Source organism: Lethenteron reissneri, chromosome 18, assembly GCF_015708825.2.
Source record: "Lethenteron reissneri isolate LAM-NWPU_2019-01 chromosome 18, ASM1570882v1, whole genome shotgun sequence".
In the NCBI taxonomy this organism is placed as follows: domain Eukaryota; kingdom Metazoa; phylum Chordata; class Hyperoartia; order Petromyzontiformes; family Petromyzontidae; genus Lethenteron; species Lethenteron reissneri.
Genome location: NC_083796.1, coordinates 10,543,857 through 10,562,551, shown reverse-complemented (window position 1 = coordinate 10,562,551; position 18,695 = coordinate 10,543,857). Strand labels below are relative to the sequence as shown.

The following is an 18,695-nucleotide window of genomic DNA, read 5'->3' as shown; positions in this document are numbered from 1 at the left end:
CCTGTATGTCGACGACTCAAAATAGCCTTCAGCAAAGCTGCTCTCGAATTTGGTATACAGTACTCTCTAACGGTGCTGAATTGTCCATCGTCCCAAGTGGTCAACCTCAAGAGTTCGATGCAGGCCTTCCAGGAAAGGATCATCATTTTTGGGAACCTAAAACGCAGTACCGCATTCAACGTTACCGATTCGCCCGTGTGCGTGTGTTTTTTTAAACATGTCCTAATCGCCAGCAATTAATCAGCTTCCATGCACCGCGCAAAACGCAAGCACCTTTGTTGGGTAATCGTGACCCTAGCGAGATGGACAATCTCACAGAGTATTAGTCAAAGGGCACGAAACAAAAGTGCAACCTACGATCGATCTGTTGCAATGTTTGTTGGTTTGCCTCACCTCAGTTGCTGGGAAACAAACGCTCAAGCCCACCCCAAAAACCTGGTCAATACAGATCAGCAGAATACACTGGTGGAAGAGCATCATCGTCAGTTTCCAAAAAGATGAATTCCTATAAAATCACTTCATGTATATAATGAATACAGTCCCGTTTCAATTAAGCATAGCCAATAGTGAAGTAGTGATCAACACCAAGTCAAATTCATTTTCATAGTCACCTAAACATGTCTGGGGTGTGGACCAATCAATTTCAAGGATAGTGCATACATTATCAGAGTTGTGTTTTTGTTTGCATTCCGACCGCAGGTATTGTGGTCAATGCAAACATGACTCCTTGTAAAAAAGGTGTCAGTTTTGTTGCCAGATAAAAGGGTAAAAAAACAATTATCATATTTTGCTACCGGCAAAAGAGGTTCCAATGATGCATAGTGACACTTCAAGAATATGTTTGCTATCATAAAAATGTCATAATACCTATGGTTATCAGTTAGTTATTTCAGCTATAACTGCCTTTATATACTGTGGGCACAAGGATTGTTGATATTGTATTCAACCTGCATTTTAAACACGTAGGCTTTCGCGGCCAATACCATCCATAAAAGGTTTTTTTGGTTTAGATCGTGTAAATTTATAAATGTGTCGTTAAAACCCGCCACCACCCGACACAGCCAACCAGTAAGGGTTGTCACGTCAACAGAACATGCCGATACATTGTTTAAATGCATGCCTATACAGGGCACCATACTTCAATAGGGATTACCGTTGATACGGCTATTTTAATACACACAATGGACAGGAAGGACAAGATCAAGGGGCTCGCATACTGTGCATGCATAATTTACGTTGGCTCATTAATCCCCCCCCCCCAATTTGTACAAGAGCGCAGAAGTGTGGTCACCACATCTACGCTTCTATATAAGGAACGAAACAGGTGGACTTCTTCACAAATCTGGCTGTCGCCTGATGAAGCTAGTTGTAATTACTGGCAAAACGTCGTACTCAGATTGTAAATGTTGTGGCTTGGCTCTCCAACACACCGGTGTGCTGTACTAGTGACGAATTGGAACGTTCTGTTTACGTGACAAACCTTACTAGTTGGCTGTGTCGGGTGGTGGAGGGTTTTAACGACACGTTTATATATTTACGCAATCTAACCCAAAAAAAAAACCTCTATTAACCTACATTGTCCAAATGCATGTGGTGCTGACAACCTCGTGCACCATAATTGAGCCATATCAAATTCATATTCTGTCAAGGCGGCTCCAACACGGTCAGTGTTTGTAGAGGGGGAGTAGCATTTTCCACTGTGTGAGTTCAGCCTCCATATTTGGCCTTCGCCAAGCCGGCCAGCCCGTTTAGCTCCGACGCACTGTCTGCGTTGACCTGCGAAGCCAGTGCCAGATATGTCCGTTACACTCACAATAGCTTTACTCGCCCACGACGATCACACCCAGGACAACAAATGTGACCAACACTCATTCCACCAGCCCTCGGCACGCTTGATCCACCTCCTGCTACACGCATTGCCTTAGCTAAGGCTTTGTTTCGCCTTGCTTCGTGTGGCAAACCGTGCTGTCGAGCCAACCAAACAAAAAGCTCACATTTACGCGTCTCTTGTCACGGCCAAGCCAAACGTGCTCCTTTCAGGATCGATAAAAGTGCTATCACGGTTTTCTTTTTAAACAGTGATAAACTAAACATTTCTTAGCTCTGCAAATTGGCATCAGGAGTGTTACGTATGTTAACAATATGGGGGCCTGTACCGGCACTGCTACTTCAGTGATTAACACGAAACATGTCGTGCCGTTATTCAGCATGGTGATGATATCACTAAATATGCCAATTCACTTGGTCAATCTGCACACTGTGTATTAACAAACATGGGGAATTGAGCAAGTTTCAACAAGATGCTAAGCATAGTCCATCATCATCAGCCATGGTCTAGCCACTGCTGCATGAATGACTCCCATGCCATCGCCACCCCTCACGGTCCAGTGCTGCTATCACCATTTTCACTCTTGCACATTCACCGTTATCATCACTCCATCTCCGCAGTCGTCGTACTTCTTGGATGCGTTTTCATTTGTCTTGTCTAACGCATTTACCTAAAAAAGCCTCACCGAGTTTCAAAACACTTTCAGAAAGTATCTTTCATAAGGAAGGATGTTTGGTCAATTCCATTTTATAAAGTGTTTGCGCGTGAGAAGAAAAAGCTTCGCCTAAAAAGAAACATGGGACGTAACACTCAAAAATTCTGGACCGATGGGTTTACGGATGCATTTTCTTCACTCGCACCTCGTGGAGTCCAACATGATCTGGATTTGTCTCTAATATGCTGGGATATAGATGTGCATCCCCCACACACAGCAAAAATAAGTCTCATACAAGTACTTTTCACCATGCACGTAAAATAATCTTAAGAGCAACGTTGAAATACATATATAGATTGCAGTAGAGCTGAGAGATTCTTGTAATTCCCACTTGGATTCATAGAATTATGGGGGTGGGGGCAGGCTGCAAGGAATCTGGCGTGGCATTCAGGCAAGAAGGCAGGGTCCCGTGGGGCCTAGCTGGCCTAGTGGAATCGCCATTTGAACACATGGCCGATGCCTATTTTATATATTTTAAAAACTATTTCAGGTTTATATTGGCTGGCTAGTATTTAAATCAATGAGTCACCTGGAATAATTGGTATCACCAGTAAAAACATGTTAGAGAGGCATCGACCACTTCAACGACGATTCTAGTAAATACTGGTTGGTTCGGTACCAACCAAAATATCTGCCGGCCAAAATTCCCGAATATTGACATTTAAATGTATAGTCAATGCCAAGTGTGTGGAATTGGCCTAATTTCACCCCGATTCCAGCATAGCATTCAGCCAAAATGAGGTCAGCGCAGCCTGGATCGCATCCCAGAGACCTTGGCTGTATGCAAGCAGCGACGGCTTTACAAGGCTCTGCTGCCCCACTGGGACCACTATTTTCAACAACTGCGACCAACGGGACTATGACTCGGCTTACCAAGACCGCCAGGGTTATCACGTGGACCACTGGAACCGCATGGATTACCACCAGCACGACCACTCCCAAACGCTGTGTCAACCAGGACTGATACCGGGAAAATGCAGAATTACCATTGTGACTCCTGGTACCACAGGCACTACCACTGAGAACACTGAGACCACCAGAACTACCAAGAGGACCATCAGGACCACTGGGACTACAGCACAAACCACCTGGATTACCAAACGATTGGATGCTCACTCAGTTATGTATGCATACACACACAAATGCTCACTGATGTAAATGTACAGAGATGTGAGCATGTGAATCACCAAAAGAAGAATTTGTGTGATTTCCGCAGAAATTGTCCAGGGTAGAATCTTAGGAATTAAATAACACATCCTGAATTGCAAGATCTGAATTGCAGTGGTAAGCAAGCAAATAAGTGTGATGCTAGAGCGGGCATGCTAATCATTAATTATTCCCTACATTTGTATTCACGCCGTTCTTATGGTGCAAGGCTATCGTCAAGGCACTGTTTTCACAGATGAGTGAGGGAGCGATGTTGCTATTTGGCTTTACGCAATTAAGTGACTTTACAAGTAATTTATCAAATTTATACCGTGACCTCGGCGCACATGACCTACTCTTTCGCGAATTATGTCAAAGGTCCTTTAACGTATTCATAATTATTAATACACTCGCAGTATTAACCAGAGTGGCTGTTGGGTTCGAACTGCGGACCTCTGCAAAAAGCAACAAATGCGATCCGCTCGACAATGTCACCACTGCACGAGCCATGTTGCGTGCACTCAGTGCACCGAGGATGTTGGTCCTGTGCAGTGTTTTCCATCTCAGTTAAGCCATGCGTTTCTCACTGACAGTTGTTCAGCTCGATTCACAAGGGTAGCGCCAATGAGTGTTTGCCCTGGTATTCCTGCCGGCGGCATGGCAGAGGTCAGCCATTTCCAATGCTTCTGCAAATTAGCTTCAATTTGAGGAGTGGTTTCTCCATTGAGATGAAATTTAAACTACTCCCAGTGTGTGACAGATCTTGTGAATTAGCCCACACTATCAACGATACTTCACACCCTACTAAACAAACCCCTGAAACATAAATTAACATTTTCTACACTGCGATCAACATTGAATTCAATAATAATGACAACTTGTAACGCACACAACTTTGCAAATGGACTAAAGTTCGAGCATGACTCGGAGGCAGTACAGTAAAACCTTGGATTGCGAGTAACTTGGTCTGCGAGTGTTTTGCAAGATGAGCAGAAATTTTAAATACGTATTAATTTGATAAACGAGCGAGGTCTTGCAATAAGAGTAGTACATGTAGTATACGCTTTGTCTGCCAAGCGTCACGTGATCACAACTGATATACGAGTGCTTTGGATTACAAACACGTTTCCGGAACGAATCATGCTCGCAATCCAAGGTTTTACTGTGTTACAATAGTTCTGAACCACCTTGCCCCAGCCTGCGTCAGAGACATGCTGCGCCCGTGTCTCCTGAAGGTCAAGGTCTCTAAGATCTGGGAACTCAGGTCTTCTCTGCGTTCCCAGTTCATAGAGGGTTCTCCGGTCGATGGGTGACCGAACTTTTTCCCGTGTAGCCTCAGGCTCTGGAGCTCTCTTCCACGGGATATCAGGATCTCTCAAGTCTGTTGACTTTCTTTAAAACACGTCTTATAACTTATTTATACACTTCCGTTTATTCAACTACTAAGTCGATTCAGAAAATGGCTTTTACCATGAAATGTATGAAATATTTTAGCTTCACAAGTTATTTTACGCTGAGTGTTTGGTGATGTGTTTTGTACATCGCTTTGAGATGCTCGATGAAAGGCGCTATATACATTGAATCATTATTCAATGTAGTATTGCAACTTATAGGATTGTGGTATCTAGCTACAAGATAAAATGTTACACCAGGACTGACTGGAGTAAGATGTCAAGCACAGGCACACAACAGTATAAACCAGTCTGCCAGTATTGTGTGAAATCTCCAACGATGAGCTGTCACCGTGAAGGCATAATTGAAAATGTGTCCATCAATGGAAAAAAAATTATGTTCACTCGACAGTCCAATAGCCTGTATTGCGACTTGACTACGGGAACAGAAATAACAAGAAAAACCATGTGAAGAGCGAGCTATACTCCACATTCGCACGTTCAGACATAACAACGCTCGACAACATTGTGTGACAGAGGGGCAAACCTGCTCTAATTTTCAATGACACACTCGAGTTAAAATAGCAAAGGTGTATTTTTAAGCTGCAATGTAAAATGACACAGTACAGAGAAATACAGATTGAACGTCTTGGTGAATGCAAGATGTGGTAGTTACAGTTAAACTCCTCTCGTTTGTGCTGATACTGTATTATATATCCCTCTTAACTGCAAGACTAAGCACAGACAATTGTATATAATTTAATTCATTTGCCAACATTTGTATGTATGCGTGCTGAACTTCTTTCGCACCGCACGTAGCCAACCGTGCTAATCGGTTACTCCTCTTTGCTGTGTTTGAGTGTGGAAAGTGGAATGAATGATGCACGTCTCAGAGACCACTACTAGGTCAGGTCAAACCTATGGATTAGCATGGGTCACTGGATGGATTTGCTGCGACTTCCATGTTACTCCCCGCCACTTCTGGGCCACTACTCTTAACTGTGCAAATATATGGATCATAGAAAGGTCGCAGATATTTCGTAGGTGTGCATAATAGGAAAAGGCGGTAACAGGGTGTTGGCAGATAAGAGGCGTTTCGCTGTAAACATGACACACACGCAACATTGTTCGGAAACGGTACAATAAAATTCCAACAGATACCTACAACTCAGAATTTAAACATTTCCAAAAAGCTATATTTTGGCTTTTACACATCACCTAACTCTTGTGAATATAAGACAACAAGATTTCTTTCCAAATGTTATTCCAGTGCTAGGAGCCTGGTATTCCATAAAATATTCCTGGGTAAAGTGGCCCTGAGGAATAGAAGCCTCACCATAGCACATCCATGCAGACCACTGCTTAATTTATCACCGAATAAAAATAGTTAACTACGTAATGCCCATTGCCCCACCCAATGGTACACACTTAGGAGCTATAATTCATAAACAGTCATAATGTACTGTCAAAAGCGATACCCCCCTTAACAAAATTATATGACTAGCCTATTTCCCAAATATGTACTCGCAACATGAACACGTGGAATGGGTTCAAAAAAAATCTGTAAATACATTTCACATTGCACATCGGCAGCAAGTGCAATGGTTAGACACCAATGGGTCCAATTTGGGCAATGAAGGGTGCGGTTGAACATTGTCGTCAGCACGCACAGATCAATCGCAGGCCCTGTTACTGCAAACGATGCTTGAGTTCTGGGAATACGATTCTCAATGAGCTCAACGGGGAGAGAAACAATTATAAAATAAAAAAAATTAACCAACATTGAAATACCTTCTTCAGTTTTGAAGAAAGCATTTCAATACTCTTTGGTTCTTTCGGTAAAGTGCGACATTACCGAAAGAACCAAAGAGGATGGATTCCTGCAGTCATGAATGCTTCAAATCAAGAAAGTATTTCAATGTTTACAAAAATGAAAATCCCCAAACTTACATTCATGCGGTATATTAAACTAAATCAAACCATCCATCCATTGTGCCATTGAATGCTCCAAACAGGCTTTAATAAACATCCTGTTGTGTAAAGGAACACCATGTTCTCATGCAATATTATCAATGCCAAGATTATTTTTTTACAGTGCTGGCTGGAGTTGATCAAATTATAATTAGCAGTACAACAAACCTTTTGCAAATATTATCTGCACTTTATTTAAAACCGTATTGTTTTTTTCTACGTACTGCATTGAGGTGAGTGCCCCTCATTCCCTTTGCTTACAACCAAATATTATTTGAAAACATTTTAAACTTGATTATTGACACAAGAGACCGTCCATAATAAGCAACCGTATGCGGCTTTGTAAGCGAAAAGACCCAGTCTGATACTCTACTGACAATATTATTTTGTCCTTTGAAAAACGTGACACATTTTTTACTGTTTGGCCGTGTCGGGTGGTGGAGGGTTACGACGCATTTATAAATAACGCGATCTGACCCAAAAACCTATATTATGAATAATATTGGTCGCGAAAGCCTACGTGTTCAATTGAATATGACACCAACAAAAATCTTTAAAATGTGCTGTAAGGGGCACAATCACTCCTTATGACCGTGGCTTGCTTACCCTTATTCACTCATGCTCAGGGCACAGTTAGTCATTCATTCATCAGAACATTAAGTGGACTTAAACATCCTTTCCGTGAGTTAAAGATCCAACTGTTTAAACAAACATGAGTCATCCTCTTCCATTGTAACGGTCCAATTAACTTCCAACTAGTAAGTGCCCTAAACAATCAGGCGCTTCTTGTAAAGTGGCTGAGAAGCAAAGCAAAATTGCATTGCGTGAAGAAGCCAAGCCAATAAATGTCCTAAAAATACACACATTTAATTGGAAATAAATGAAATTATAAAGGGCAATTTAAAACCACAAAAAGCCAAAATAGGCAATAGGTGTGAAATGGACAAAAGTGCCCCCCTATGCAGCAGTAAAGGGCTTGCAAAAGCGGTTCTACGTTGTGAAATGGGTCATTGCACTCTCATCTAACGAACACTGTAATTGCCTCTGTCCCTTTTTTTAACGACAGAAGTTTCGTATTTTCCCCCACAATTCAGTGCATTTTCCGTTACATTCCAATGTTTTAAGCATTTGTTTTTTTAATCACTAAATAATCTTCATATTCAACAAAGGAGCCAAAGAGTTGAAAGAAGCACGCAAGATAATGCCGTATAAAAAGAATAGCTCAGCCACAAAGTGACTCTTACCGAGCATTAGATGAGCACGCTGAACTGGAGTATATAAAAGGTCAGCTTTGTTATCAAGATACTGAGACGGTGAGCAACCGCGGTCGAAATTATGGAATGAAGGTGTGTGATTCCGCACAAGCAAATGAGGGATGTTTTGCTGCATCATCTCATGTGTTCACTATTTCAATCTGGCCAAGTTTGTATTGTATGGTCCATCTCATCCTTCTGGATGAAAATGCTAAATTTTTGTGGCAACTGTGATTAAAAGCAGAGCAACGTCATATTGCTTCTCACAAACAGTGCACTAACCAGAAGATGTGAAAATATTTGTGAAAGGTTTTAATATTTTGCACGCTTTCAAACTTCTGTTGAAAGCGCTACTGCATTACCGCTGTCCCTCTGTCTGGAACGGAGGACCCATGATTACTCTCATGAGGATGAGTCAACATATCAGAAATTACATGTTGTTGCTGTTAGGCACTTACCCAATGGAAAATTGGCCTAATCGATCAAAGGGTTGTTCAAAACTTAGGGGGGGAAAAAGTGCTAGTATTCTACTTGCCAGCTACATGTTAACTACCTCGCCTGGTATACAAGAGGTCGTGAGTTCTATCCCAGCCATGAGGCCTGTATATTTGGAGTTTGCATGTTCTCCGCGTGGTCGTGTGGATTTTTCTCCAGGTCCCTCCACATTTCACAACATGCGCTTAGAGCATTTGGCTGCTATACATTTCCACACGATAACCCACTTCGTTGGGCTATCATTTTTGGCCAGTCGCTTCTGAAAAAATAGATATATAGCTAAGTGGCCCTTACCTGGTAAAATTAAAGTGTTTTTGTAGGTTATTTTTCAGTGACGTCATTGTGATAGCCACCGATCGATCACACTTAATGGCACCATCGCTTTAGCCAGCAGAGTACGATGATCAAATGTGTGAACAGGCAATTAATTCAGCGTGTACGTTGTGCCCCTCATCAGTACTGTACTCGGGCCGAGGAAGCTAAGGAACCAACCGGCAGGGCGAATTCTACGACCTCCAACTCTATGAATTCCGGTCTAAAAACGCACACGCTAAATAAATGTGCGTGACATCGCGAAATGATGTCAATACGTGCAATATCATAAGTCATGCACACACGTCTAACCGTCCCACGTGATGACGTCTTTACATGTGACATCATCTCGTCGTGCAACTTGGAACATAACATGATCATCGCCAATTGAATACCTCCAAGGACAATAGAATACAGGAACGTGGGAAAGAAATCCATATCCACACAGGATTTTCCTCCTTTTTAACGAATATATACGTGATCCCAAGAAACACTATGAACCTTTGTGAAACCTCACAAGCTATGTGAGAACTCTGGAGATGCACAAAGGGTATAACAATATAGTTGTACAAAGGCCTAGCGAGACCTCTACTTCAATATGCCATGTGGTGAGTGGAGTGTGTGGTGGGGTGCAGTGGGTGGGAGGTGGGGGCATGTTGGGTGGGGGGAGTAGGTTATTTATGCTGTGAAGTTGGAATGAAGAGGCCAAGAGAAGCACTTCTCCCACCACCTCCTTGCCCGCTGACACTTAAAATGCCCTTCCATGGACCCTGACAAAGAATTGCTGAAAGACTTGACGTGAACGTGAAAAGGGAGCTCCTGGATGACAAAGTTTGACAACAACAAAAACAAAAAACCCCACTTAATAGCAACAAGAGCAGCGTCACTTGTGACACTAAATCGTGACGACAAAGGAATAAAAGCCAGACAAGCCGTACAACAAAAAAGAAAACACGGACCGGAAGGAAAACAGCGCCCACTCATCATGTACATGCGTCATTAATGCTGGTGCCAAAACTGGCATTTTTACTTTAAGAACTGTGTCTCTAATTTCTGCTATCATGCAAACACTCTTTGCGGGAAAAAAATGTCAAGAAAGATACAAATAAAAAGGCTTTTGAAATACTGAAATGATGGCATGAACAAAGATTGACAAATATTGTGGGTGAATATAAGGGGGCAGAAACTGGCATGAAAAAAAGTGTCTATCCATGCTGTTATGCCACTGCATTTACACTGTATCCACAGCCACCGTTGCCATCACCGGTCACACTGTGCACACTTTTAAAGAAGCTACTTCCTTCCCTGTGCTGGCACTTTGTGTGCCTCTAGCGTACCACACTTTGTGACGTTTACGATAGGTGGGCACTATTTCTGGAAACTTGGTACACAGTGATTGGTTGCTACCAACACTGCGAATACGTAATATATCAAGCGCTTGATCTGACATTTCCCCCCTCATTAAAGAACTTAATAAAATGGGATTCTTCCTTGACCTATTTCTTTTTCGTATAAAAAAACTCAAGTGTCAGTTTATGGATGTGTAATTAACACACCACGATCAACATTCCCACTCAATCACTTTAGATACTTAGGACTAGGCTCTAAAGAAAGCCGTCTCGGGTGTGGACCAATCAACTTCAAGGACAGTGCATATTGTTATCATTATCAGAGTTGCTTCTTTTTGTTTGCTTTTTTGACTACTTGTGTTGTGGTTATTGTAAACATGATGCCTTGAATAAAGGTGTCAGTTTTGTACCAGTTTAAAAGGGTAAAACCTATTACTACACATTAGATACTGTCAGAACAAACATTAGTAGTGAGTAGCTACTAAGTCCGCCACGACACGCAAAGTGGTGAGGTGGCCAGTTGAATGCCCGGCCAAATCGGTCTCCTGCGCAGTAATATTGAGTACAAGTTTTATGGTGAGTCAATATCCGGGAAGCCAAGGCTCGCTTGTGACACAAGTTGCAACTGGCGATTATTGGCAGGAATCAAGCCTGGGTCACCGGGACCATGGCGAAGTCTGAGAAATGCAATAACAACAACACCACCACCAACTCTCGTACACTTACAAAACACAGGGCCATTCACACACCAACTTACACTCACATTCTAACTCACCACACACATTTTTTATATACACACTGTCATCCATAAAAAACACACTCATCCAATCCTCACCAATTCACACACACGAATGGACTCGCTCAAACATCATCTCACATCCACACTCGCACTACTTTACATATGGTATTAACTCCACAAACTCAACGTAGCCTCTCAATACTATTTGATTATCACATATACTCACTGACAAAAGACTCACACATTCCCTACACTAAATAATTCACTACAAAAGGCAGCCTCTCACACTCATGTACTCTTACATACATCAACATTCTGTCTTACTGATATGCAGACTTAAGACAGAATGGACTCACACACATACCGATATGCTAAAAAGAGCGTTTCTCACACTCTCATCATCATTGAATCTCACACTGAAAAAACATCACCCATATCGCCTAATAAACCGTTGATCACTGGCACAACCACAACAGCTGCTAATCGCACTGATGGTCACATAACCACAGCGCTTGTGCCAGGCTAGGTGCACTTTGAGGCCACGTTAAATATCTCTGGCAGGTGACGGGACAGACCCATGTGTTAAGGGTTAACATATAATGATTGGCCACTGACACACTTTCAAACTAAAATTTTGACTCGCACACTGACATGCATATTCACACCCACTACCACTCTCGGACTAGCGTTGTTAAGACATCATCAAAAATCCTAAAATAATATTTGGGCTCCATTATCGACTCCAAAATCATGGTAATCAATAATCGAATCCAGTGGAATGTTCGCACCGAATGCATCGATTGGCACATGCGAACGTTCAAACCGCTGGGCGCTCATCATATCTTGTGGTCTGCTTGAACACACGCGGACATTATGATCATCGTGATTAGCCAAGATAAATCCAGTGCTGGACGAAGACCTCCCGCAGCCATCGTCAATTTCCATGCTCTTACGATGTAACAATCCACCTGCCACTTGCACACGCAAAGATTTCATTGCTCCATCCGAGCGTAACAGCTCCTCTCTCACGCCTTCTCCTCCCCTTGGCTGCCACTGTCATTCATGCTCGACCACCGGTCATCATCACCCCCACGCACAATCATGAATAAGTAGGATAATCGTTAACCTGTGCGTGTTCTCTAATCCACGTGATCCTCTTTGAGCGGTTTCAATGTTACTGAAATGCTTCTTTGCGTTTTTTTTTCAGTTTGTTCCATTTTCTTCGATCAAACGCTGCATGTGCTTCCGATCCATATATGTAACACCAGTTAGTAGATATCGATTAAAACACTTTCTTATTCATGCACACTGTTATTCATGCACACTGTTATGGTGCTGCTCCTTACCAAGTTAAGTTTTCCAAAAGCCCTCAAAAGCCGTTCTCGTCCACTAATCCATTTGATCATGAACCCGATTCGTCTACAATATCTGCCCAGGGTATATTGTGCTGTGTGTTTACAGTTGTGTCCCTTAGACAGATATCTCCAATTATTTAGCTAACTTGTTGCACGTGACCTGTGTTGCTGATATTCTATCCAGGGAGGACTTTGCATCCCTCTGTATTGTGGGATATTTTGTCATGTGCAGCAAAATGATAAAACAAAACTTGTTTGTATCGATTTTTGCACGTGAATATCGATAACGATCACGAAACAATATTACCCACCCCGACTAGGACTCACACTGAAACTGTTAACACTCCACAGAGCCACTGCCACTCACTCAAATCCACACACGAACATACTCTCATCATAAGCTGTCACACACTGCTACACACGTTGGCACTTTAACACACACACACTGACAAAACACACTCCGATTGACCCACTGACACTAATCCATACTCTCATACAGACTCCACTCACAATCTGGCACACGGGAACACCACACTCACACACTTTACCACACATCAATTCTCACACTCAACAGAACACATGCAACTGTGATCAACAAACACTCCCAAATACACTCAGAAACCGAGACCACCCACTTAAAATATTCTCTCACACCTCGCACACGATCCATCACACACTCATACACACCGACACATTTTCACATACACACTCACAATGACACACAGACATACTTTGGCACTTGCAATAGCACTCAAGATACACTCCCAGACACAAACACACAAACTCACTCCGCTCTTGACATTGACACACTCTCACACACTCAAAGTGTCACATACTGAAACGCGGAGTAAAACGCAGTGACACACTCACTCTACACATTCACACGGTACACATGCACTGCCTCTGAAACTTAACACCCATAGGAGTCATAGACTAACATTAAGGTTGACATTCACACACACACAGTCTGAGACAAACTCCCTCTGACCCTCACTCACTTTCATTCTGAACCTCGGTGTCTGACATTATACAAATAGCCCGACACATACTGTTGGAGCAATTGTTTGCGAGCACTCATGAAGGCCGGTAACGGGCACACGAGAAGGGCGGGTGGTCAGCACCACGTACAGGGCTACCTTCATCTCGCTAGTGGCGATGTTTACACACAACACCACGTACTCATTTGAGGCCGAGTCAACCTAGGGGGTGGCCCAGAAGCACTTTATAAATAATCATTAGTGGCGTTGCCCGTTTGCCGGGCTCGCGTAACCGCTGCACCACCGCTCCCCACACTCAAACGCATTTGCTCACACGCATTTGCTCACACGCAGCACGCACACTGACTCTGACCCTCACTCACGAGAACCCCACTCTCCACCCCTTCACTCCGCCTCTCCACTCACCACCGTCTGTCTACTCACCTGTAGTAGTACACGTCGGTCTTGCCGGCCGACAGCCCCGACTTCCGGATAACCTCTTCTCGTTTCCAGCCGGGAGGCAGAGCCGGGCAGTCGCTCCGCCGCTTCTCCATGCCGGGCTTGCTCGCCCGACCCCGCCTTAACCTGACCTGACCCGACCTGACCCCGCCTTGACCTGACCCGAGCTGACCCCGCCCAACCCCCCGCACGCGAGACCGCTCTGCGCGCGCGCGCACTCTCCTCCCCCTCTTCTCGCACTCTCTCTCGCTCGTGTTTCCGGCCCCCCGAAAACCAACAGCCCCCCCCCCTACCCCACTGCTACCGCCCACAAACTCAACAGCCCCTGCCCACAACTCCAAAAGCCCCGCCCACAAACACGGAAGCCCCGCCTACAAACACGAAAGCCCCGCCCACAAACACGGAAGCCCCGCCTACAAACACGAAAGCCCCGCCTACAAACACGGAAGCCCCGCCCACAAACACGGAAGCCCCGCCTACAAACTAAAAAGTCCCGCCCACAACCCAACAGCCCCCCCCCACCCCATTGCTACCGCCCACAAAACGACAAACCCCGCCCACAACCCAAAAAGCCCCGCCTACAAACCTAAAAGCCACGCCCACAATCACGGAAGCCCCTCCTACAAACACGGAAGCCCCGCCCACAAACCCAAAAGCCCCACCTACAAACACATAAGCCCCGCCCACAACCCAAAAGCCCCCGCCAACAGCCCCACAACTCAACAGCCCCGCCCACAAACCGACAAGCCCCGCCCACAAACCGACAAGCCCCGCCCACAAACCGACAAACCCTGCCTACAACTCAACAGCCCCTGCCCCCATTAGCGCCCCAACCAGCCCCCATTACACCCCCCCCCCACTGTAACTATGGTCACGCCTCTTAAACCCCCTTACAACCAATCACAGCCGTTCAGCCCGGTCCCCCCTGGCCCACAAACCACGCCCACTTCCAGCCCCGACCTCGCGCAATCGCCGTCGAGTGACGTCGCCACGTTTTTGAGTGACGTCATCGCGCATGACCCTGGGTCGTTTCACCCACCACGGGAACGCAACTCCCTCCGCGCGCCGTCAACTCCCCCCCCACCCCCCCCGCGGACTCGACCGCGTCACGCCACACGAGGTTCCGTTTCCGTGTTCCTCCGCACAGAATCGACGAAGTCCCACGAGGAGGGGTCCCACACCCCGACGGATGAGTCACGGCCGCGAGTTTTAAGACGCATTTTAATCCGTAATGTAGGTTTAGAAGGTCGCGTAAATGCGAAATGTGTCGTTAAACCCGCCACCGCCAATTGGTTAAAGGTTGTCACGTAAACAGAACGTGCCAATTCGTCACTATTACAGCAACGCCGGAGTGTTGGAGAGCAAATCCACAACATTATGTAATAACACAATACTACAACCCCCCAAAGACAAAGATCCCCCGTATAGCCTTAACAGACTGTTGGGGCAAGTGCTGTTAGCGAGCACCTATTGAGGCCGGAACGGCTCACGAGGGGGGTGGGTGGCCAGCACCACGCCCGGCCGCCTTTGTCTCCCCAGTGGCGATGTTTTAACGCACCAGGCAATGATTTGAGGCTGAGTCGACCTAGGGGAGGCCCAGTACCGGTTCAGATGTTGGCCGTGAGCGGGAGTCGAACTCGGATCGCCGGGTTCGTAGCGCAGAGCGCTGACCACTACACCACCGCTCCCCACAACCCCCCCCCCCCACACACACAGACACCACGATCCGAAAGCTCTTCAAAGTAAGGGGCCGTCCATAAATGACGTCACGCGATTTTGGACGATTTTTGACCCCCCCCCCCCAATCGTCAGACGGCGTCACAAAAATTCAGACCCCCCCCCCTCAAATATGACGTCACAAAGCTCTGCCCCCCCCCCCTCAAAAAAATAAAACATGCTTCAAATCGCTTGAAACTATTGTCATTGTAATACGTATTTAATGTGGCGCTGCATTCTGATGTTGTAGGAGAAAACATGTATTAAAAAGTCTATTTCATTAAGTAGAACGTGTCGTCTATATTTATTTAAAGTTGCGCGTTTTGATGTGACGTCACATTTCTCAATATACAGAATGATATACTATTGGGTGATCACATGAACAACATCTTCAGTGACGTTTTCAATGCATTTTAATGCCCTTGAAAATGACAAAACGGACAGAATTCCATTGAAAGTATTTTGTTGAACGAGACGCAATTTCCGCGGCGTTTTGCGGCCACTTTGTAGAGTTAAGGAGAACTATGAAGATTATCATCTTTGGATACTAGAACGCAACATTAATGTTTCGTCACTAGGGGGTGCGTTCAACTCAAGTAAAGATACGTTTATAATCAGTAAAGATACTTTACTTGATACAGCAATCGTGCTGTGACGGTTCCACCTGAAGACGGAAGCTTGTGTTGCCTCCGAAACGTCGTGATTTTTATTTTATTTTTATTAGTTGAATTTTTTTTTACCTACGTGACTTTACCGAAAAAACCTAAGAGTATGAATCCTTGCAGTCACGAAAGCTTCAAATCTATAATGTCTTTAATCATTGTTGAATCTGTACAAGATTGCATTTTCGCTTCAATAGCATTCTCATTCTTCTTCTTGGTTCTTTCGGTAAAGTCACGTAGAAGGGAAGTAATAAAATAATAAAAATAAAACATAATAATTTTATTATATTATTTTATTAAGTTTTATTTTTATTATTTTATTACTTCCCTTCTACGTGACTTTACCGAAAGAACCAAGAAGATGGATCCCTGCAGTCACGAAAGCTTTAAATCGAAATTTAGCATTCTCATTCTGAAAGGATATGACGAGTTCTTATTTTCCAAGTAATTTTTTATTCTCACGAGCATGCATTCCATCAAACAGGCTGGACCCAGTAACTTTTACTGGTACAAGACACCACGTGCTGCCAGTGACAACAATAACACTCGAGTTCTCGTAAAATTGGCACTAAATAACTTTACTTCTGCCAAATGTTCAGAGTAATTGTAATAGATAGTGGTGTTTAGACCCTCCAATAACACAACGTGTTTGAGCTCAAGTTGGAAAAAAGTATTCACACACCCTGATAAAAAATACAATTTTCGCATAGTATGTATTGTTAGTAATCAAGAGTTAGGCGTGTTAAGTGATGACATCGAGCACCAGAGTTTACTAGGCCCTAGGAATATGTTTTAATCAACTCGATTTTTAAAAACACACATGAGCTTTTTATTATCTAGTTATGATGATGTGATCTGCATTGTTTTCCTTATTTGTTGGCAAAAAAAAATTCTCGTAAATTCATAACAGCCTTTCGTGTACAAATGGTTATTGAACAATTCTGGAAAATGTTAGTGGTACAGGAAACATTATTTGCTCACCACTGCCGGCCCAGCTCAGATGGGTCACGATGACCTGCTTGCTTGCAAGTTCAAGGTCTACTCAATTTAAGCTCACATCTATGTCTTTGTTTCCATGTCCTAATGAGAGTTGAGACCTAATGTCCCAGGCTTAATGTTGATTCCCACAAGCAAAGGCAATCTTACTTTGACATCTCGACTCACCTGGCATGGCCAAGTATTCCACTTTTTTTCACCTAAAAATACTTTGAGTTGGCAATTGTTTGTAAATGCAAAATGCCCCCACAGCAAGAACACACACTTCTGCACAGTCTCATTAACTCCAACTTTTGGCTTTAGATTATATCATTTGCACAGATTGGTTTAATCAGCAGGTGTAATTCTGTATTTATAGTACTGTATCCAATTGTCAAAGGGACAATCAAGAAAAATATATATAAGAATCAGAAACAGTAATATTCATAAGTTAAAATTTCGGATTGATGACAATTATTCAAGTGTTTCTATATATTATCTCATACCATTTTTAATTATATACATTTTATTTAGTAAGGAAATGAGACGGCTGTTGATCCAGGGGGAAAGTAAATCTGTATCTTTCAGTGTGGATTGAAGGTTCAGTGTTTGATAGTGTACAGCTGTAATATTTAAACAGGGTGAAAGCCATGGGATTATGAAGTCAACGGACGGTGTCATGGCCAGTATCTTTCCATGCGTCTCTCTCTCTCTGTGTCTCTCTCCTCATCTTTCTCCCCCTATCTCTCACGTCCATTTTTCTCTTGCTCTCTCTCTCTGCACGTCTCCCCCCTCCTCAATTCTCTTCTCGTTGCGTGTGTAAGTTCCCAGTGTGTGTGCTTTGCTTATCTGCATTTATGTGCACATGTATACGTGTGCCTGGGTATATGGCTATAGATGAATACATTTATCAATCTATCCATCTTACAGAAAAAAGTATTTGAATAGGTGGTTGCAAAAATGTTTGCTTCTAAAAAGGGGGTCGTGGCCCTGAAAGGTTTTGAGAAACACTAATCTATAGAAATGTTGGGCTGTCAAAATATGCATACCTATCCCCAACACAAGGCATTTCTCTGGAAGCACTAATGCTAACCACAAACCATTAAGCCACCCATCATCTCCACCTCAAGTAACATAATTATCATTTCGGTAAGCCGAAACAAAGTTTTGAATTTCCTTTAATTAACCCTTAGGTGGAGCTATACTCAAAGTAAACTCATATTGGTGCGCGTAAGTTATTGCATATCGGTTTTATTTTAGCTAGGGATACAGACAACCATTTCTCTGAGTGACCTGGTGACGCTGCATGTGATATTCTTCATGATATCTAATATCTGATAAAGTCTCTTTAG

At 43.7% G+C, this 18,695-nt stretch overlaps 1 protein-coding gene across 3 annotated transcripts in view; it reads right to left on the bottom strand.

Annotated features, from left to right (window-relative positions):
* The window catches only part of LOC133343855 (methyl-CpG-binding domain protein 2-like), a 43,548-nt gene extending 29,382 nt beyond the window's left edge, over window positions 1-14,166 (bottom strand). For 2 of the 3 annotated variants that reach the window (XM_061553774.1, XM_061553775.1), the window contains exon 1: window positions 13,976-14,166. In XM_061553774.1, coding sequence (XP_061409758.1) covers window positions 13,976-14,085 — 110 coding nt within the window. In that variant the 5' untranslated portion in view covers window positions 14,086-14,166. The remainder of the gene's footprint in view (window positions 1-13,975) is intronic. The other variant, XM_061553776.1, reaches the window with a different exon arrangement.
* Window positions 14,167-18,695: the final 4,529 nt, after the last annotated feature.